Source organism: Cherax quadricarinatus, unplaced genomic scaffold (genome assembly GCF_038502225.1).
Source record: "Cherax quadricarinatus isolate ZL_2023a unplaced genomic scaffold, ASM3850222v1 Contig1043, whole genome shotgun sequence".
Taxonomy (NCBI): Eukaryota; Metazoa; Arthropoda; class Malacostraca; order Decapoda; family Parastacidae; genus Cherax; species Cherax quadricarinatus.
In genome coordinates, this window is record NW_027196069.1 from 24,252 (window position 1) to 47,649 (window position 23,398).

The window sequence follows — 23,398 nt, forward strand, 5'->3', positions numbered from 1 at the left end:
TTGGAAGATGCCCTCTAGGACATTTATTGCTACAGAAGAGAAGTCAATGACTGGCATTACAGCTGCACAAGACAAGCTAACACTCTTGCCAGGGGATAATGTAACTTGTGATTCCAAGTTAAAACCTATGATTATTTATCACTTAAGAGAATGCTAGGGCCCTTTAGAGCTATGCAAAAGGTGTTATTATTATTATTATTATTATTATTATTATTATAATCACGGGGAGCACTAAACCTATAGGATAATACAGCACCTGTGGAGGGGGATGGAAGGTATTCAGGAAACTGGAGCACAGATCCAATTTCCTAGATCAAGAGCCCCTCACCAACATCAAGGAACCTCCCTTGAGGGGTATGCAAAAGGCAGCCTCCCTGTTAATTATAAATTCAATTTCAAAGATTGGATGACTGCCGATCTTTTCATAAATTGGTTCACAGACTCTCTTAAGCATACACTGAGGCTTACTGCTAGGAAGAGAACAGTCTTTTTAACCCTTAACCCTTTGACTGTCGCGGCCGTATATATACGTCTTACGAGGTACCGTGTTTGACGTATATATACTCATAAATTCTAGCAGCTTCAAATCAAGGAGAAAGCTGGTAGGCCCACATGTGAGAGAATGGGTCTGTGGGGTCAGTGTACACCATATAAAAAAAATCCTGGAGCACGCAGTGCTTAATGAGAAAAAAAAACTCCGACCGTTTTTTTAATTAAAATGCCGACTTTGTGGTCTATTTTTGTATAGTATTTATGGTTGTATTCTCATTTTCTTGGTCTCATTTGTTAGAATGGAAAACATATTATAGAAAAAGAGATGATTTTGATTGATTTTACTATAAAAAGAACCTGGAAATGGAGCTCAAAGTAGGGGAAATGTTTGATTTTTGCCGATGTTCAAAAATAAACAAATGACATCATTGTCCAATATATGTCCAACTAGCCATTCTAATATGCAGTCATGAATGGGTTGATGTTATTTATACAATTATTACAGTATTGGAGTAGTCTGCATAATAGTAAATCTTCTATTTTTTGTTTGAATAAAAATTCAAAATAGAAAGCAAGAGTAATATCAGAGGGGCCTGGAGACATGACTGATGAACAAAAAAAATGTTATTTTAGAGCCAGGAATGTCTGCATTGTTCATTCTGGAGATTATTTTGAAATTGTCATATTTTTTAATTTTTGCGAAATTGGCTAAATTGCAAATTTCTGACCACGTTATTGGGTAGTTGAAATTGGTAAATGGGCAGTTTCTTGTACTCAGTCGATAGTAAATACGGAGTTCTAAAGAAATAGCTATGAGTTTGGTCGACTGGAACAATGGAATCAGCCGAAAATAGGGCTCAAAGTGGGCAAAATCGCCGATTTGTAAATATCGCCAAGGTCGCTAACTTTGCGAGAGCATAATTCCGTCAGTTTTCCATCAAATTTCGTTTTTTTGGTGTCATTACAATCGGGAAAAGATTCTCTATCATTTCCTAAAAATTTTTTTTTTTTTTTTTTTTTTTTTTGAAATTTTGCGACACCAGGAGACACTTCAGGATTGGGGGTTGCGACAGTCAAGGGGTTAAACTGTCCCTAACAGACAAAGATCTTCTGACTGAAGAGCAGAGAAGGAAGTTTTGTGAGGAGATTCATCCTGATGATTGTCTGACTGCCTTTAAGGAAATGACATTCAAAGATCTGGAAGCAGCTATCATATCTGAAGAAAAGTGGAAGATTGAGACACTTATGCAACATATGGAAATCTTTATTAAGGAAACATTTCACCTCACAAAGGCTTTATCAGTCCAATACAAAGGGTCTAACTTCCATTTCTCAGTTGTCAAAACCATTTATCACATCTGAAGAAAAGACAATGGCAGTATTTGAAAAGAGACCCAAATTTTGTGAATGCAACTCTTTTCAATGGTGTTATATGATATACAGAAATTTTCTGGGAAGGATACAAAATTCATGAGGTAAAGTGTAATACTTCCCTACTTGAAGAAAGTATCATAGAACCTTCAACAGCAAGCCTTGAAGAACCTTCAACAGCAAGCCTTGAAGAACCTTCAGCAGCAAGCCTTGAAGAACCTTCAGCAGCAAGCCTTGAAGAACCTTCAACAGCAAGCCTTGAAGAACCTTCAACAGCAAGCCTTGAAGAACCTTCAGCAGCAAGCCTTGAAGAACCTTCAGCAGCAAGCCTTGAAGAACCTTCAGCAGCAAGCCTTGAAGAACCTTCAGCAGCAAGCCTTGAAGAACCTTCAACAGCAAGCCTTGAAGAACCTTCAACAGCAAGCCTTGAAGAACCTTCAGCAGCAAGCCTTGAAGAACCTTCAACAGCGAGCCTTGAAGAACCTTCAACAGCAAGCCTTGAAGAACCTTCAGCAGCAAGCCTTGAAGAACCTTCAGCAGCAAGCCTTGAAGAACCTTCAACAGCAAGCCTTGAAGAACCTTCAACAGCGAGCCTTGAAGAACCTTCAACAGCAAGCCTTGAAGAACCTTCAACAGCAAGCCTTGAAGAACCTTCAGCAGCAAGCCTTGAAGAACCTTCAACAGCAAGCCTTGAAGAACCTTCAACAGCGAGCCTTGAAGAACCTTCAACATCAAGCCTTGAAGAACCTTCAACATCAAGCCTTGAAGAACCTTCAACAGCAAGCCTTGAAGAACCTTCAACATCAAGCCTTGAAGAACCTTCAACATCAAGCCTTGATGAACCTTCAACATCAAGCCTTGAAGAACCTTCAACAGCAAGCCTTGAAGAACCTTCAACAGCAAGCCTTGAAGAACCTTCAACAGCAAGCCTTGAAGAACCTTCAACAGCAAGCCTTGAAGAACCTTCAGCAGCAAGCCTTGAAGAACCTTCAGCAGCAAGCCTTGAAGAACCTTCAACAGCGAGCCTTGAAGAACCTTCAACATCGAGCCTTGAAGAACCTTCAACAGCGAGCCTTGAAGAACCTTCAACATCAAGCCTTGAAGAACCTTCAACAGCGAGCCTTGAAGAACCTTCAACATCAACAGCAAGCCTTGAAGAACCTTCAACAGCAAGCCTTGAAGAACCTTCAACAGCAAGCCTTGAAGAACCTTCAACAGCAAGCCTTGAAGAACCTTCAACAGCAAGCCTTGAAGAACCTTCAACAGCAAGCCTTGAAGAACCTTCAACAGCAAGCCTTGAAGAACCTTCAACAGCAAGCCTTGAAGAACCTTCAACAGCGAGCCTTGAAGAACCTTCAACATCAACAGCAAGCCTTGAAGAACCTCCAACATCAACAGCAAGCCTTGAAGAACCTTCAACAGCAAGCCTTGAAGGACCTTCAACAGCAAGCCTTGAAGAACCTTCAACATCAACAGCAAGCCTTGAAGAACCTTCAACAGCAAGCCTTGAAGAACCTTCAACAGCAAGCCTTGAAGAACCTTCAACAGCAAGCCTTGAAGAACCTTCAACAGCAAGCCTTGAAGAACCTTCAACAGCAAGCCTTGAAGAACCTTCAACAGCAAGCCTTGAAGAACCTTCAACATCAAGCCTTGAAGAACCTTCAACAGCAAGCCTTGAAGAACCTTCAACAGCAAGCCTTGAAGAACCTTCAACAGCAAGCCTTGAAGAACCTTCAACAGCGAGCCTTGAAGAACCTTCAACATCAACAGCAAGCCTTGAAGAACCTTCAACAGTGAGCCTTGAAGAACCTTCAACATCAACACTCTCCAGCAAGAGCTTCGCTCAAGTTTCTATCATTAAAATATATAAAATTTGTTGAAGAATCAGAGGATGAAGATGTGCCATCATCTTCTGACTGTGCTACTTATCTCTCACCATATGGGTGGAATTATTTTAAGGTAAGTAATAAGTATTCTGTATATGCATTTTAATATTTTTAGGCCTAGTTCTATTTCTCACTTAATATATGATGGTGTAAACGTGAAAAAAAGGGTGATTCACTTCACAGTGATTTTTGCTTTAGAGTGGTAGCCTGGAACTCACAATGTAATTGGGGCCCTCCTGTATATACAGTGGACCCCCGCTTTACGATCAGCTCCCAATGCGACCAATTATGTAAGTGCGTTTGTACGTGTATATTTGGGGGTCTGAAATGGACTAATCTAATTCACAATATTCCTTATGGGAACAAATTCGTTCAGTACTGGCACCTGAACATACTTCTGGAATGAAATAATATTGTAAACCGGGGGTCCACTGTACTAGGATAATTACCACTAGATTCCTATTTTCACCTACAGGTCAACCATCACTAATCCGGCATCACTGGGACCTGTAGTGTGCCAGATTAGTGAGTTTGCCGGATTACAGAGTGGTTAGGTTAGAATACACTTAATTAACCTGTCAATAGAGATTCTGCTACATCTTCCTCATTTTCATCTCTGCTTTCTCCTCCACTGGCTTGCTGCTGTGGATTTACAACCATCTGCACAATTTCTGACTCAGTATAATGATGAAATTTGAGTCAGTGTAATGATGAAATTTGAAATTATGCTAGCTGAAATTAGTGCCGGATTATTGATGGAACTGGATAACTGATTGCTGGATTACTGATGGCTGACCTGTATTAGCCTTTAAGGGTCAAGACCTGATGTCAGAACTGCTTTGAAAGTCAAAGAATTACAAAAAAAAAAATCTTACTGAATTAAAGAGCATATATTTGTGGATGTAATTAAAAGAAAAATTCCCCATATGTACTTACCAAGATAAGGTGTGAAGATGACATCAACTGACAGACTGGCGGCAACTTCGGCGACTCCCACACACGACATATTTGTATGTTTTTTGTTTTTGTTCCTAATGTATATATATATCCACTCATATGCAACACAACTGCGCTAATACTGTCATTATTATATTGTTTACAAAACTTGTTCACACAAGCAAACAAGTAAAAATGTTCCTTATTACTAATTTTCTATCGTATATAGTACAGTGGACCCCCGGTTAACGATATTTTTTCACACCAGAAGTATGTTCAGGTGCCAGTACTGACCGAATTTGTTCCCATAAGGAATATTGTGAAGTAGATTAGTCCATTTCAGACCCCCAAACATACACGTACAAACGCACTTACATAAATACACTTACATAATTGGTTGCATTCGGAGGTAATCGTTATGCGGGGGTCCACTTATATACATACAGTCACTGGATATGTATCATGAACAATGGTGTTTGTCACTCCTCACACATAAAACGAGTCTCTCTATATTTTGGGGGATTTTGTTGTATGTGCACAAACAAAACATTTCGTCTGAGCCCAATTCTTCTTAAGAGAAAGTGATACTAGGAAGTGATCACAAGAAAGTGATACTAGGAAGTGATCACTAGGAAGTGATACTAGTAAGTGATCACAAGAAAGTGATACTAGGAAGTGATCACTAGGAAGTGATACTAGTAAGTGATCACAAGGAAGTGATACTAGGAAGTGATCACAAGGAAGTGATACTAGGAAGTGATCACAAGGAAGTGATACTAGGAAGTGATCACAAGGAAGTGATACTAGGAAGTGATCACAAGGAAGTGATACTAGGAAGTGATCACAAGGAAGTGATACTAGGAAGTGATCACTAGGCCTCAAATGAGAATATTTGATGATCAGTTTGTGGGCGGTTTTGTATTGCAGGTGTTGACCTGGGACCTGAATATTATTTGCCTGATGAGACAAACAAAATTCAGCATACTCTCGTCTGTAGCCAGTCTTCATCTGGTACATATAAGTATTGAGTATTGAAATCTCCACAAGACAGAAGAGTTTCATGTACCACTTGTAACTCTTGCAAACACAGCTGGCAAACACAATCTGCATCTCACAATTTTCCACTAAACGCACACTGAGGGTGTAGTCAATCACAGCCGCAGGTTTTACAATGGGTTCACTGCCTTCTCTAGTCTCCCTGCCAGTGTCTCGTTTTGTTTTGGTGAAACAAACCATACCCCCGGCCGGGATTGAACTAGCTAGTCTAGTGGCTAACGCGACGGGCTGGAGTTTTGAGACTCTATGACCGCGGGTTCAATCCCGGCCGGGGGTATGGTTTGTTTGCAATCGTGTCATTACGATTTCTTGAGTTTTGTTTTGGTGAATTGATGTCAACAGTGTGACATCTCGTTTGTCATGCTACCATAATGCCATGATGTCATTGGCATCGAACACCTGCATCTCACCACTATGAGTGCCTGCATTGAACCTGGGCATATGCTTATGATTTGCATGTACCACACATATGTCATGTTCACTTGAAAGATATCACTTAGTAAGGGGCTTCTGTACCAATTATTAGTATATAATGTATGCCCCTTATCAAGATATGGCTCCATCAGTATTGTAGCCATATCACCCAAGATACCCAAAAACTTCCTTGTACCTTTTATTGTCTTGTTTCCAGTGTACATAATTATATCTAATACTAGACCAATTTCACAATCACAAAGCACGAACAGTTTGATGCCAAAGTGTTTCCTCTTGCTTGATATACACTGCTTGAATGACAGTCTATCTTTGAAAAGAATTAAACTCATCAACAATAATGTTCCTGAAGGGATAAAAATGCATAGTGAACTTTTGTTTCAGATACATAAACACATTCCTAATCTTGTATAACCTGGTGTTTCTGTCAGGACTTTTGTCTAAGCGTAGGATATGTATGAATAGGATAATATAGTTCACTGGGATAATATCACTGAAAGCTGGGGTTGAAATTAGGAGGTATGTCGACCAGTATGATTTGATACTGTGCTTATACACGTGGCATATGCAAGGAACAGATACATCTCAGCTACAGTTGTCTCCTTCCACTAGTGTAGTTGCAATTTTGGTGAAACAAGGATGTCTGCCATTGTATAGTCAAAGTATCTGTTACTTTCCCCTGATAATAATTTCCATCAGGGGTGGATCAAAAACTTTTTCAAAACATTCCAGTTCACTGGCATTGTTCCTGAGGGCACACGATGACCCCAATCCACTTTGAGTTTCATCAAATTGATGGGAACTGGGAACAAAACTGGCACCCAGCTGCCAATCCCAGATGCAGTCTTCTGGTGGGTACTGGATAGTTATAGCTGGTTGTGGCTGTGATAATGCAGGTTATGGTTTGTGGGTGGTTGAGGCTGCCTGGGTCATGGACGTGCCGAGTCAGTGGTGTGGCTCCTAGCCTGGGGTGCTGCTGATGCTACATCACATGTGGCATCACCACCTATTGTTGCACATATTATATTCTTTCTTTCAACACACCAGCCGTATCCCACCGAACATGGTATATTATCCATCCCAATTACTGCAGTTTCATCATCACTTTCACTATCTGTTTCTGGTGTAGGGCCATGGGTTATACTCCAGGATATACTCCATCCCCTCGTAATAGCACACTAGTGAACCCCATGTGGCGTTGTATAAATTGATGCTTCACTGGTTAGATATTGTCCTAACCAAATGAAATTCACCAATCTAGGTGATTTAGGCTTTACGTGACTTGTGGATCCCCAGGCACAAATAGCATAGTTGAGGTAGGGGAAGATCAGTAGGGGCAGATTAGTGAATTTGGTTTGGTTAGGACAATATCTCTAGATGACACACTTCCCCTCTTTTCAAAGACCTAAATCTACTTACTAAACAAAACATTCACTATTACTACTGTGCAACCTACATTTTCAGAACAATAAAATCTAATATAAATCCCGAATTGAAGCAGTTTCTTGATAGCTGCAACAGGACCCATAGACATAACACTAGACACAAAAATCTCTATGAGATTCCCCATGTCCAACTAAATCTCTTCAAAAATTCAATGTACATAAAATGGCCCAGAATCTGGAACTCTCTGCCAGAAATCTCCAGAACCAGTGACTCAGCATTTTCAAAACTACTGTTAAAAAGCAAAATATCTCCCTAACATATCCCAGCTTTAAACTAAATGTATGTAAAAGCTATAAGTAAATGTTCTTAAAGTCATGAACATATGTAAAGCATTATAAACAATATATGTTTACTCTCACTATGTGTAACCTCCTAAACGTGTAATTCTCACAAACCTGTACTTCTCTCCATTGCACTTATTAAAGCTATACATAATGAAGTAATGGGCTATTCAGTTATCTTGTATTCATTGGAAACTCCTAAATTTACAACTTACTGTCATTGCCCTCTTAACCCTTTCACTGTTGGTCCTGTAATATTGTGGCTTGCAAGCCAGTGTCACTCCCATAATATTACACCAAAATTCTAGCGGCTTTCAATCTTGTGGAAGAAAGCTGGTAGGCCTACATATAAGAGAATGGGTCTGAGTGGTCAGTGTTTACAGTATAAAAAAAATCCTGTAGCATGCAGTGCATAATGAAAAAAAAGAAATTGTGTTTTTGGTTTAAAACACCAATTATGCATTGTATTTTCATATGGTATTTTTGGTTGTATTCTCATTTCTTGGTCTCAGTTGATAGAATGAAAAGATATATTACAGAAATAGAGATGATTTTTAATAGTTTTTGGGCTAAAAGTACCTTGAAATTGAACTCAAAGTAGCAGAAATGTTCGATTTTTGCTGATGTTCAAGATTAAACAACTCAAGTCACGCGTCCAATACACGTCAACTGGTGGGTCTAATATGCTTTCATAAGTGCGCTGATATTATTTATACCATTTTTACAACAATGCAGTACAGATCTCCCTCCACATCCGCGAGTTCCACTTTCGCGGGCTTCAAACATTCATGAATGCCCAGCTGCCCAATCATATTTAAAATATGTCACTACGTATGTTAGGAATTGTGGCGGCAGCAGAGTTTGTTTGGAGAGAGGACAAGATAGTCCTTCAATATGACAGTAATGTCAACTCTATGGCTTATCTAGCACAATTCATCTAATATGACATTATAAACTATATTAATAACATAGAAACATGATATATATTCTAGAATGAATAAAATATGTCATATGTCTCTCTCCCTAATCGACGAGTGTTGTGTTGTTTGTTGTTGAGTGTATAAGGGTCACTGAAAGATAAGCCTTACATAGTGGCGGTGAAGGGCAGCAGCAGAGGCGGTAGTGTTGTCAAGTGGCCCTATACACCTTCCACAACATTGGAGGAGCTAGGTTCGTGCTGTCCTTTTTGCTATCGATTAATCACTTGACTTACTTGCTACATTGTTAATGCTACACTTTATCGCTGGCTGGCGCTATAGCCTTTATCGACTCCTGCTACTTTAGTATCGTACATATCGTAGAATCACTAAATCACTGAAGAAGGCACATTCTCCCCTCTCTCTTCCTCCTCCACTTTGGTACTTTGCTACAAGTTCTTTCTTGAATTCTATAGCCTTTCTCACCTTCTTTACCAAAGGGCTGGCACTAGTATAATATTTTACAATGTTTTTGATTGTTCATGATTCCCAATTCGCTGGGAGTGAAGTTTTTCTGGCGTTGGCATGGTGAACAAAGTGTGCTGAGATGGTATTCCCACAATGCAGTGCAGGTGCCCCCATTTTTTGTATACTGCACACACTGACCATGCAGACCCATTTTTTGTATACTGCGCACACTTACCATGCAGACCCATTTTTTGTATACTGCGCACACTGACCATGCAGACCCATTTTTTGTATACTGCGCACACTGACCATGTAGACCCATTTGTTAATATGTATACAGACTTACCAACCTTCTGCTAAATTTGAAGTCTACAGAATTTTGGCGTACTACAGTACTAACTCACATTTCTAAGCCACAGTACTATGGCAGACCCTGAAAAAGGTAATACCTAGAATTTCTACTGCATCATTCAATGAATTCAGCAATTCTCAGCAACAAAAAGTATCTTCACTTAGAGTCGCACTCCTCCATATGGCTTATTAATTCTGTCACTTCTATACATGTTAGTTTTTCATATTTACCTCTCCATTTAAAACATCCCTTGTGTATGCTTGTGTAAAAACTCTAAACATGGTATTTGCTTCTGAGAGGACTCCACTAATATAACTTAATATTTCATTTTTATTTGATTTCAAATCGTGAATATTTGCAAAGAGAAAAATTTGTCTTATGGAATGTTTCGGTTTGGTGTTTTTTTAGTAGCACAGGTAATGTATTACCTGGCAGTTTGGTGTTTTTTTAGTAGCACAGGTAATGTATTACCTGGCACTGATTTACCAACACAAACAGCTTCCTTGCATGACTACTGTTGTTTTAACAACACAAAGACAAACTTTCTTGCATGAAAACTACAAAACTGCCAATGCAGAAAACCTTTCTTGAATGAATGCTGTTAAGAGAGACCAAGAAATTTTTTATATGATTTGTGATAATTTACTAACATCAAGGAAAAAAAAGTTTTTGGTATGAATAGTCATATGTACTGCTAATTTACATTTGTATAAATGATCATTTAACCTTAAACGGTCCAAATGTATATATACGTTCACCTGTGCACCGCCCTCAATATTTTGAGAAAAAAAGTCTTTTTTTTTTTATAGGAAAAAAGAGCATGTGGTACCCAGGCGTCCCCAATTTTTTTCATATGGCGCACACCGAGTGCGCACACTGAGTGCGCACACCCATTCTCTCATGTCTAGGTGACTCAGGCCTATCGTGGCAATGTTGAATGAATGACAAATGAAACGTATACAGTGGACCCTCTACTAACGATATTAACATGTATCGTTAGTTGAATTTAACATTAGACAATGCCATCATTGGTCGAGAGTCCATTGTATATACGTTTGGGGTGCTACGTGAGAGAATGTATATGTACTTTTGGACTGTTTAAGGGTTAAAGATCTGAAACACTAACTCATTTTTTTCTATGTAATTTTCATGCATGTTACATTAATCTTCCCATCACACTGTCCACTGGCAAGATTTCTCTCCCATATAATTATATATGTGGTTTAATCAATTTGATTTTAGTGAGAAAAATTTTAGAAATTAAACACTGAAGTGCTTTCTAGCTAGTATGAATTCTCACATGTTTTACTAAATTAGATTTACATGAAAATTCCTTCAGACATTCTGAACACCTAAATGGTTTTTCTTTGGTATGAATTCTCATGTGTTGTAATAAATGCGATTTTCTGGAAAACTCTTTTAGACACTCTGAACATTGATATGGTTTCTCTCCAGTATGAATTCTCATGTGTTGTACTAAATGCGATTTTAATGAAAACACTTTTAGACATTCTGAACATTGATATGGTTTCTCTCCAGTATGGATTCTCATGTGTTGTACTAAACTAGCTTTATCTAGAAAGTCTTTCAGACACTCCAAACATTTATGTGGTTTTTCTCCAGTATGAATTCTCATGTGTTGTACTAAATGAGATTTTCCTGGAAACTCTTTTAGACATTCTGAACAGTGATATGGTTTCTCTCCAGAATGAACACTCATGTGTTTTACTAAACTAGACTTTTGTGAGAACTCTTTTAGACACTGTAAACACTGATATGGTTTTTCTCCAGTGTGAATTCTCATGTGCTGAACGAGATGAGATTTACTGGCGAACTCTTTTGGACATTGTGAACATTGATATGGTTTCTCTCCAGTATGAGTTCTCATGTGCTTTATTAAACCAGATTTACTGGTGAACTCTTTTGGACATTCTGAACATTGATATGGTTTTTCTCCAGTATGAGTTCTCATGTGATGTACTAAATGAGACTTTCTAGCAAAATCTTTTAGACACTCTGAACACTGATATGGTTTCCCTTTGATGTGAATTCTCATGTGGTCCTTTAAAGTTTTCTTTTTGGAAAACTCCTTCAAACACATTAAACACCGAACTGTTTTTATGTCTTTCTTTACTGTTATCAGTGATAAACACTCAGATGTTTGTGAAGAATGTGAATACTGATATAGTTTATCTTCCACATGAACTGTACTGTGTGTTGCTTCAACACGTTCATTTTCAAGTACTTCAGACATAGTGAATAATAATTTAACACTTTCACTATCAGGATCCTAAAATTAAAAATGCTGACAGTGTCAGAATTTTTACAAGAAATTTTTTTTTTTTTTTTTTCAGTAATTGTAGAGAATCTTTTTCATGGCAATCTAAGCATAATTTACACACAAACAATTTCACCTCTCAAGTCCTATTTTAAGCTATTTCCATTACACATTCTGAACAAGTTCTTAGCTTTGTTGCAGTTGCAAAAGTGCACAAAAGATAATAATTTTACAAATTTTGCACAAAATTCAATATATTCCATTTGAAAACAAAAATAAACACAGTATGCCTTCCAGCACGTAAAGCACACTGTCTTCTGTTCATTAATCATGTCCCCATCCCTCGACTATATCACACTTCCCATCCCTCGAGTATATTACACTTCTCATCCCTTGAGTGTATTACACTTTCCATCCCTCGAGTATATTACACTTCTCATCCCTCGAGTATATTACACTTCTCATCCCTCGAGTATATTACACTTCTCATCCCTCGAGTATATTACACTTCTCATCCCTCGAGTATATTACACTTCTCACCCCTAGAGTATATTACACTTCTCATCCCTCGAGTATATTACACTTCTCATCCCTCGAGTATATTACACTTCTCATCCCTCGAGTATATTACACTTCTCATCCCTCGAGTATATTGCACTTCTCATCCCTCGAGTATATTGCACTTCTCATCCCTCGAGTATATTACACTTTTCATCCCTTGAGTATATTGCACTTCTCATCCCTCGAGAATATTGCACTTCTCATCCCTCGAGTATATTACACTTCTCATCCTTCGAGTATATTACACTTCTCATCCCTCGAGTATATTACACTTCTCATCCTTCGAGTATATTACACTTCTCATCCCACGAGTATATTACACTTCTCATCCCTCAAGTATATTACACTTCTCTGTTTTGAATCCATCACCACACATAAAATCAAAGTTTTACCCTATTTCTTTGATAAAAAAAATTATCAGGAGTGATTGTCATGGTTTAGAGCATCTCAAAAATTGAAAAAATCCAGTAAAAACATAAAATGAATGAGGGGGACGTTTCCCTTCCTCAAAAAAATTTAAAAGCATCAAATATTGTGAGATACTGTTCTGAAGTTGATAAAAATATCTACTTCAGTAGATTGACATCTATTTTATCAACTGATACCAAGAAACATCTATAAAGCCATGAAAAACCATCCTAGAAACACAGTCACTATTTTAAATCAAACACAAGGTCAGAGGTTTGTTTTTCTCATGATTCACTACATGATGAGAGGATTTATGGTGTTGACAATCACTGCACACATCCACTCTCACATGTCTACAATCACTGCACACACCCACTCTCACATGTCTACAATCACTGCACACATCCACTCTCACATGTCTACAATCACTGCACACACCCACTCTCACATGTCTACAATCACTGCACACACCCACTCTCACATGTCTACACCCAAACTGACTTTACTACTCGCACCATATTTGAGGGTACAGTGCTTAAAACATAGATCTACATGTGTGACACTGGGGTCAATAATGTAGATCTACATGTGTTACACTGGGGTCAATTATGTAGATCTACATGTGTGACACTGGGGTCAATTATGTAGATCTACATGTGTGACACTGGGGTCAATAATGTAGATCTAGGTGATTAATATTGTGGCCAATAATGTAGATCTATGCAAGATACAATAAAAGGGTTAACAATCTTATAAATGAATTATAAACAGCTTAACCAGATACAATTTTTGTGACCACTTCATTACCCAGGAAATTAATATTTCTCTAATACTATATTATCACATTATTATAAACATGTCAAGCAGTAAATCATTTATGTTTAAACATTGCTTGAGTATTAGGACAGATGTTTACAATAATGGCAAGATATCTGCAATTTGCTGGATCAAACAAGCAATTAAGCAGCAGTGAAGCATTTACTTACTTACTTACTTACTTACTTACCTTGAAGGTTTTTCTAATACTCTTCGTGAATTTAAGTGTTTCTTGCTAAAGTTTTCACAGTAATTTTTTAACCAATATGAAAAAGTTTGTATTACAGAGATAATGTTGAGTAGAATACAATGATGAGTGTCAACACTGAAAGATGTTAATGTGATGTTTAACATGTTAAGGAGATGTTTAACAGTAAGATGTTAATGTGATGTTTAACATGTTAAGGAGATGTTTAACAGTAAGATGTTAATGTGATGTTTAACAGTAAGATGTTAAGGTGATGTTTAACATGTTAAGGAGATGTTTAACAGTAAGATGTTAAGGTGATGTATAACAATATCATTAAACAGCAACTTAATAACACTGATGTTTACACTTTAAATGTTATATTTCTAACACTGAAGTAACACAGTGTTGTCACTATATATTTCTCACAGTAGAGTAATAGTGTTGTCACTATATATTTCTCACAGTAGAGTAACAGTGTTGTCACTATATATTTCTCACAGTAGAGTAACAGTGTTGTCACTATATATTTCTAACACTGTAGTAACACAGTGTTGTTGTCATATATATCTCAGTATCTCACACTTATATAAATCTTATGATACTGGAAAGTGACACTACAAGTGTAATTCCTCGGTTTCACGATAACTTACAGAAATGGTACTACAAGTGTCAACCTCTGCTACCATGATGACCTGTAGTAGTAGTACTACAAGTGTCAACCTCTGCTGCCAGGATGACCTGTAGTAGTGGTACTACAAGTGTCAACCTCTGCTGCCAGGATGACCTGTAGTAGTGGTACTACAAGTGCCAACCTCTGCTGCCAGGATGACCTGCAGTATTGGTACTAGAGTTGCCAGCTTCCAGCCTCTGCTTCCAGGATGATCTGCAGTATTGGTACTACAACCAGGATAATCTGCAGTCATGATACAAGTGTGAACTTCTGCTACCAGGATGATCTGCACAAAAGAAATAATAGATTATTATAATCTTTTGTTAAGTAATATTATTATAATAAAAATTAAGCACTAAACCCACTAGGGTTATACAGTGCTGCAGGATAGGGTGTGCTAAAGGTTTAATATGTTTGATTATAGACTAGCGAGGATAGAGACTATAGGGCAGTGAGGGGTGTTAAAGGCAGTATAATCAAAGTTTGTATAATAAATCTGTTGTCAAAAATTCGAAGAGGGAGTCTGTGCCAAAGTTGGGGCTGTCAGCAAGGATGTAAGATAAAATAAGGGTGGTATAGCAGTGATGACATCAGAGGTACATTCTACATGCTCCCTGGTAGACAGGACGGTCCAAAAGAATATGGCAAACTGAAACTGGAGCTTGACAGTTCTCACAGAGTGGAACTGGGTGGCTATCCATGAGATACCCATGAGTTAGATGTGTCTAATGTGAAGACAGCAAATCATAGTCTCCCAACCATAACACTAATGGTAAGAAGACCAGAATCCTAAACACGGCTTGATAGAATATAATTTGCTATAAATCAACTCAGATTAACGTTGCTGTCAACAGTTGTGATGGTGGCTAAAGATTACAGCAAAATAGTCTGAGAATGGAATAACCTATTTAAAACGTGAAGGTCATGTACCACTGACCATGCAGTAGAGTCTGCCTGCTCATTGCCCTGAACATCCACATGACCAGGAACCCAGCAGAAAATAATTTCTATGTGTTTGCTATTATGCGGTACAACCAAATTTGCATACAAAGAACTAGGGGATGAGGCGAATTAGATTTTTTGATAGATTGCAAAGCACTAAAGGAGTCTGAAACTATCACAAATGTTGAGGTAAACTTTGATGTAATATGTATAATCATCATGAGAACTGCATACAGTTCAGCTGTGAAAATGCTGGCTGAGTTTGATAAATGACCTCGCACAACACTGTCCAGGAACACTGCTGTAAACCCAACACTGTCAGAGGATGTAGAACCATCAGTGTAAATTGCAATGGCATGAGAACAAGACTGAAAGTGGTTAAGAAAAAGGGAGCAAGAAGCAACGGTAGGTATTTCAGCTTTCGCACGTGGCAGTGAGGAACAGACTCGAACTTTTGGAACCTCCCAAGGAGCAAGAAAAACATTTAGATGCCAGATGAACATAAAAAGGGGGAAATCGAAGAGAAGTCCAAAGAGAGTGAAGACAAAGAAAAAAGGGATGCAGTAAACAGGGGCAGCACACAAATAATGGACCTCTACTAATGTCTGTTGCCATTCTGTACGTAGAAGGATTATGAAGGTCATGAGAGCAGACAAAATATCAAAGGCAATGGACATCCAACCATTTGTTCAAAGATGGAACAATTGCCTCTGCATATAATCCTCGAGGGGAGAAATAAAGAGCACCTAGATACAAACGTAAGCCCTGATGATGGATGGAATCAAGTTTATAGAGTTGCAGGAGAGGTTGTAGAACATATCTGGCCCCCAAAATATGGTTTCCATAAAATTAGAGCTGAATGACATCGAAGGAGAGTTCACCGATCCCCCTCCCCCCACAAGAAAGATTACAGGGTTATAAGGAGGTTCAGCTGGCTATAGCAAGTTGCTTTCAGGGAGATAATGTGAGGTTCTCAGGACAGCCAGCGATCAAACAGAAAACAGAGAAATCTGACTGTACAGTAGGGCCCCGCTTATACGGCGGGTTAGGTTCTAGACTATCGCCGGAAAGCAGACATCGCCGGAAGCCAGGACGCCATTTTTTTCCATTTATAAATGCCAGACAACAAGTTTACACTAAATTATATTAAGTTAGTAATAGAACTAGGCATTAAAAAACACAAAAAGTAAAATTCATACACAGTACACTCATTACTTATCTTAAAGTACATGTATACCTACCATCCGACTTACGACCTGCTCGACTTACGACCTGCTCGACTTACGACCTGCTCGACTTACGACCACTCGACTTACGACCGTGTTTTTTTTGCCAAGTTTCTGGTAAATAAACAACTATTTGTGTTGTACACAGTGTTTATCCTAAACCTTACAGTATGAAATACAGTACTGACAACATAAAAAGTAAAGTAAAACATGAAATACCAAAATAAAACAATAAAATAAAGCCATTACAAAAATGTGATGTTGATATTCAGTAGTAAAGTTCGACTTACGTCCATTTCGACTTACGACCGGTTTCTCGGAACCGAACTCGGTCGCAAGTCGGATCGTAGGTGTATTTGTAATCTTAATGTAGGGCGAGAAGTGAGTAGTACTTATTTGTAGGAAGTCAGGTGCAGGTAGCCTAGGTGTAGGTAGCACTGGCTCCCCGTCTCATACTTAATATACGATATTTAAAACATCCCAGAGAGTTAAAATACATATACAGTACACTCATTATTTACCTTAAAATATGTGTAGTCTTAATGTAGGAAGAGAGGTAAGTAGTATTTATTTGTAGGAAGTCAGTGTAGGTAGCCTGGGCTACACCTACCGGCTACCTACACTGTGGCCCAGAGCCATATTATTAGCATCGACATACCTTGTTTACTGAATTAAATCGTTTCTAACAACTACCTTTAGATGCCATCATAAACAAAGGGAGAAGTAATGAATAATTCATGCCGAAAATTGTAAACAAAAGCGGAGTGGGGGAGTGGCTGGGCCAAACGCAGATTTATAAACGTTTTCTCTGGTGGCTGAGCAGAGAAAACGTAATGTTGTCCCTCCGGCTGGCTACCACACACGTCCACAAGTATTATTATCAGAGCACATACAAAATATGCAATAAATGCCAGACAACAAGTTTACACTAACTTATATTAAGTTAGCAATTGAAATAGGCATTAAAAGCACAATAAAAGGTAAGATACACACAGAGTACACTTATTACTTACCTTAAAATATTAAGGTGCAGGAGGGAAGAGGAGCGATTGGTGGAATGATGATGTAAAGAGAGTAGTAAGGGAGAAAAAGTTAGCATATGAGAAGTTTTTACAAAGTAGAAGTGATGCAAGGAGGGAAGAGTATATGGAGAAAAAGAGAGAGGTTAAGAGAGTGGTGAAGCAATGTAAAAAGAGAGCAAATGAGAGAGTGGGTGAGATGTTATCAACAAATTTTGTTGAAAATAAGAAAAAGTTTTGGAGTGAGATTAACAAGTTAAGAAAGCCTAGAGAACAAATGGATTTGTCAGTTAAAAATAGGAGAGGAGAGTTATTAAATGGAGAGTTAGAGGTATTGGGAAGATGGAGGGAATATTTTGAGGAATTGTTAAATGTTGATGAAGTAGTAGGTTGGTAGACAGCAACCACCCAGGGAAGTACTACCGTCCTGCCAGATGACTGTGAAACAAAAACCTGTAACTGTTTTGCATGATGGTAGGATTGCTGGTTTCTTTTTCTGTCTCATAAACACGCTAAGATAACAGGGATATCTTGCTACTCCTACTTACACTTTGGTCACACTTCACAGACACGCACATGCATATATATATATACATACATCTAGGTTTTTCTCCTTTTTCTAAATAGCTCTTGTTCTTTTTTATTTCTTCTATTGTCCATGGGGAAGTGGAAAAGAATCTTTCCTCCGTAAGCCATGCGTGTCGTATGAGGCGACTAAAATGCCGGGAGCAATGGGCTAGTAACCCCTTCTCCTGTATACAATTACTAAAAAAGAGAAGAAGAAAAACTTTATAAAACTGGGTTGCTTAAATGTGCGTGGATGTAGTGCGGATGACAAGAAACAGATGATTGCTGATGTTATGAATGAAAAGAAGTTGGATGTCCTGGCCCTAAGCGAAACAAAGCTGAAGGGGGTAGGAGAGTTTCAGTGGGGGGAAATAAATGGGATTAAATCTGGAGTATCTGAGAGAGTTAGAGCAAAGGAAGGGGTAGCAGTAATGTTAAATGATCAGTTATGGAAGGAGAAAAGAGAATATGAATGTGTAAATTCAAGAATTATGTGGATTAAAGTAAAGGTTGGATGCGAGAAGTGGGTCATAATAAGCGTGTATGCACCTGGAGAAGAGAGGAATGCAGAGGAGAGAGAGAGATTTTGGGAGATGTTAAGTGAATGTATAGGAGCCTTTGAACCAAGTGAGAGAGTAATTGTGGTAGGGGACTTGAATGCTAAAGTAGGAGAAACTTTTAGAGAGGGTGTGGTAGGTAAGTTTGGGGTGCCAGGTGTAAATGATAATGGGAGCCCTTTGATTGAACTTTGTATAGAAAGGGGTTTAGTTATAGGTAATACATATTTTAAGAAAAAGAGGATAAATAAGTATACACGATATGATGTAGGGCGAAATGACAGTAGTTTGTTGGATTATGTATTGGTAGATAAAAGACTGTTGAGTAGACTTCAGGATGTACATGTTTATAGAGGGGCCACAGATATATCAGATCACTTTCTAGTTGTAGCTACACTGAGAGTAAAAGGTAGATGGGATACAAGGAGAATAGAAGCATCAGGGAAGAGAGAGGTGAAGGTTTATAAACTAAAAGAGGAGGCAGTTAGGGTAAGATATAAACAGCTATTGGAGGATAGATGGGCTAATGAGAGCATAGGCAATGGGGTCGAAGAGGTATGGGGTAGGTTTAAAAATGTAGTGTTAGAGTGTTCAGCAGAAGTTTGTGGTTACAGGAAAGTGGGTGCAGGAGGGAAGAGGAGCGATTGGTGGAATGATGATGTAAAGAGAGTAGTAAGGGAGAAAAAGTTAGCATATGAGAAGTTTTTACAAAGTAGAAGTGATGCAAGGAGGGAAGAGTATATGGAGAAAAAGAGAGAAGTTAAGAGAGTGGTGAAGCAATGTAAAAAGAGAGCAAATGAGAGAGTGGGTGAGATGTTATCAACAAATTTTGTTGAAAATAAGAAAAAGTTTTGGAGTGAGATTAACAAGTTAAGAAAGCCTAGAGAACAAATGGATTTGTCAGTTAAAAATAGGAGAGGAGAGTTATTAAATGGAGAGTTAGAGGTATTGGGAAGATGGAAGGAATATTTTGAGGAATTGTTAAATGTTGATGAAGATAGGGAAGCTGTGATTTCGTGTATAGGGCAAGGAGGAATAACATCTTGTAGGAGTGAGGAAGAGCCAGTTGTGAGTGTGGGGGAAGTTCGTGAGGCAGTAGGTAAAATGAAAGGGGGTAAGGCAGCCGGGATTGATGGGATAAAGATAGAAATGTTAAAAGCAGGTGGGGATATAGTTTTGGAGTGGTTGGTGCAATTATTTAATAAATGTATGGAAGAGGGTAAGGTACCTAGGGATTGGCAGAGAGCATGCATAGTTCCTTTGTATAAAGGCAAAGGGGATAAAAGAGAGTGCAAAAATTATAGGGGGATAAGTCTGTTGAGTGTACCTGGTAAAGTGTATGGTAGAGTTATAATTGAAAGAATTAAGAGTAAGACGGAGAATAGGATAGCAGATGAACAAGGAGGCTTTAGGAAAGGTAGGGGGTGTGTGGACCAGGTGTTTACAGTGAAACATATAAGTGAACAGTATTTAGATAAGGCTAAAGAGGTCTTTGTGGCATTTATGGATTTGGAAAAGGCGTATGACAGGGTGGATAGGGGGGCAATGTGGCAGATGTTGCAAGTGTATGGTGTAGGAGGTAGGTTACTGAAAGCAGTGAAGAGTTTTTACGAGGATAGTGAGGCTCAAGTTAGAGTATGTAGGAAAGAGGGAAATTTTTTCCCAGTAAAAGTAGGCCTTAGACAAGGATGTGTGATGTCACCGTGGTTGTTTAATATATTTATAGATGGGGTTGTAAGAGAAGTAAATGCGAGGGTCTTGGCAAGAGGCGTGGAGTTAAAAGATAAAGAATCACACACAAAGTGGGAGTTGTCACAGCTGCTCTTTGCTGATGACACTGTGCTCTTGGGAGATTCTGAAGAGAAGTTGCAGAGATTGGTGGATGAATTTGGTAGGGTGTGCAAAAGAAGAAAATTAAAGGTGAATACAGGAAAGAGTAAGGTTATGAGGATAACAAAAAGATTAGGTGATGAAAGATTGAATATCAGATTGGAGGGAGAGAGTATGGAGGAGGTGAACGTATTCAGATATTTGGGAGTGGACGTGTCAGCGGATGGGTCTATGAAAGATGAGGTGAATCATAGAATTGATGAGGGAAAAAGAGTGAGTGGTGCACTTAGGAGTCTGTGGAGACAAAGAACTTTGTCCTTGGAGGCAAAGAGGGGAATGTATGAGAGTATAGTTTTACCAACGCTCTTATATGGGTGTGAAGCGTGGGTGATGAATGTTGCAGCGAGGAGAAGGCTGGAGGCAGTGGAGATGTCATGTCTGAGGGCAATGTGTGGTGTGAATATAATGCAGAGAATTCGTAGTTTGGAAGTTAGGAGGAGGTGCGGGATTACCAAAACTGTTGTCCAGAGGGCTGAGGAAGGGTTGTTGAGGTGGTTCGGACATGTAGAGAGAATGGAGCGAAACAGAATGACTTCAAGAGTGTATCAGTCTGTAGTGGAAGGAAGGCGGGGTAGGGGTCGGCCTAGGAAGGGTTGGAGGGAGGGGGTAAAGGAGGTTTTGTGTGCGAGGGGCTTGGACTTCCAGCAGGCATGCGTGAGCGTGTTTGATAGGAGTGAATGGAGACAAATGGTTTTTAATACTTGACGTGCTGTTGGAGTGTGAGCAAAGTAACATTTATGAAGGGATTCAGGGAAACCGGCAGGCCGGACTTGAGTCCTGGAGATGGGAAGTACAGTGCCTGCACTCTGAAGGAGGGGTGTTAATGTTGCAGTTTAAAAACTGTAGTGTAAAGCACCCTTCTGGCAAGACAGTGATGGAGTGAATGATGGTGAAAGTTTTTCTTTTTCGGGCCACCCTGCCTTGGTGGGAATCGGCCGGTGTGATAATAAAAAAAAAAAAAAAAATGAATTGCTATGGAGTGAAGGCATATGAAAAGAATATTTTTCTACAGTTACCCCCCAGTGTTTGACTAGAGAAAACATAATTCTTCTGACACTACCTACACAGCCGCTTTGTAAACAAATCTCATATTTAAGTCAATTTTTATTCAGTGAGTGTATGTATCATGTTTATATGCTATGTAATGGGTTTCATATACAGTGGTCCCTCAATATTCGTCCGGCCTGAAAGTCGTCCATTTCGGAAATAGTCCTGTTTTTTCGTCAAAATATTGGCTCGCAAATGGTCCGGTAACTCGCTAATAGTCCTTCGTCCCGGACGCATACTCATGCTCTGAGCCGCCTAGGCCTTTCCTTCCCAGCCAGTGTGCCATTGTTTACCAGTGAGCGATGGTCCCCTCATGTGCTCCAGCGAAATATTTCATAACATTCCATTTATTTTAGTGCTTGCAAGTTATTTAAGTGCTAAATAAGCTACCATGGCTCCAAAGAAAGCTCCTAGTGCCAAGCCTTTGGTAAAGAAGGTGAGAAATACGATTGAATTTAAGAAAAACATCATTGAACAATATGATAGTGGCGTACGTGTGGGCGAACTGGCGAGGATGTATAACAAATCCCGTACAACCATATCTTCCATCATAGCCAAGAAAAAGGAAATCAAGGATGCTGTTGTTGCAAAGGGGGTAAATATGCTGACAAAAATGAGATCACCAGTACTCGAAGATGTTGAGAAGTTATTATTGGTGTGGATAAATGAGAAACAATTAGCAGGAGATAGTCTTATGACGTCGCTTATTTGTGAAAAGGCTAGGCAGTTGCATGACGATTAGGTAAAGAAATTGCCTGCAACTAGTGGTGATGTGAGTAAATTTAAGGCCAGCAAAGGCTGGTTTGAGAGATTTAAGAAGCGTACTGGCATACACAGTGTGGTAAGGCATAGTGAGGCTGCCAGTTCGGACCACAAGGCAGTTGAAAAATATGTGCATGAATTCAAGGAGTACATAAACAGTGAAGGACTGAAACCTGAACAAGTGTTCAATTGTGATGAAACAGGCCTCTTTTGGAAGAAAATGCCAAAGAGGACCTACATTACTGGCATTAAGAAACAAAGAAGAGAAGTAACCCCAGAAAAGCAATTGGTACCCGAGGTGTTGATGGAAGGGAATTTCCCTTCCAAACAGTAATTCATCCAATCTGTCTCCTTCTCCAGTCTTCCATACACAAAGAAGAATCGCCAATAAAGGTAAGTGTTATTCTGTTAATGTTTAATTCATCATGTGCCACTGTATTGTTTATATATACGTGTGGAGCATATAGTGTACCTTACTATTATATTGTGCATTATTATTTTTATTATTTTTTCATCACAAGCTAGCTAACTACCTCCAATACTTTTTTACTTCTTTCTTACTGCTATTAATTGCTCATAATTTTAAGTTACAAGTCAAATCTTACTCCAAATTAATATTATTCATTGTTCTTACCTGTCCATTTAATTTTGTTTACCACTACTTGTTTTTTTAGTCACTTTTTATTGTGTGTGCAATTAGTGTATATTCCAATTACTTTTTTGCAAGTACCAAAACTATCTTTTGCTAGCTAGTACCAACTACCTCATTTTTTTTTTTTTACTTTTTATTGTGCAATAAACTGCTCAACTTATTTAATATTACAAATC

The 23,398-nt window shown here is 38.7% G+C and overlaps 1 protein-coding gene across 1 annotated transcript in view; it reads right to left on the reverse strand.

Annotated features, from left to right (window-relative positions):
• Positions 1-3,369: 3,369 nt before the first annotated feature.
• Positions 3,370-23,398, reverse strand: part of LOC138851573 (zinc finger protein 300-like) — a 64,146-nt gene continuing 44,117 nt past the window's right edge. The window contains exon 2 of the mRNA XM_070080816.1: positions 3,370-14,846. Within this exon, the coding sequence (XP_069936917.1) occupies positions 10,917-11,891 (975 nt within the window). The 5' untranslated portion in view covers positions 11,892-14,846 and the 3' untranslated portion in view covers positions 3,370-10,916. The remainder of the gene's footprint in view (positions 14,847-23,398) is intronic.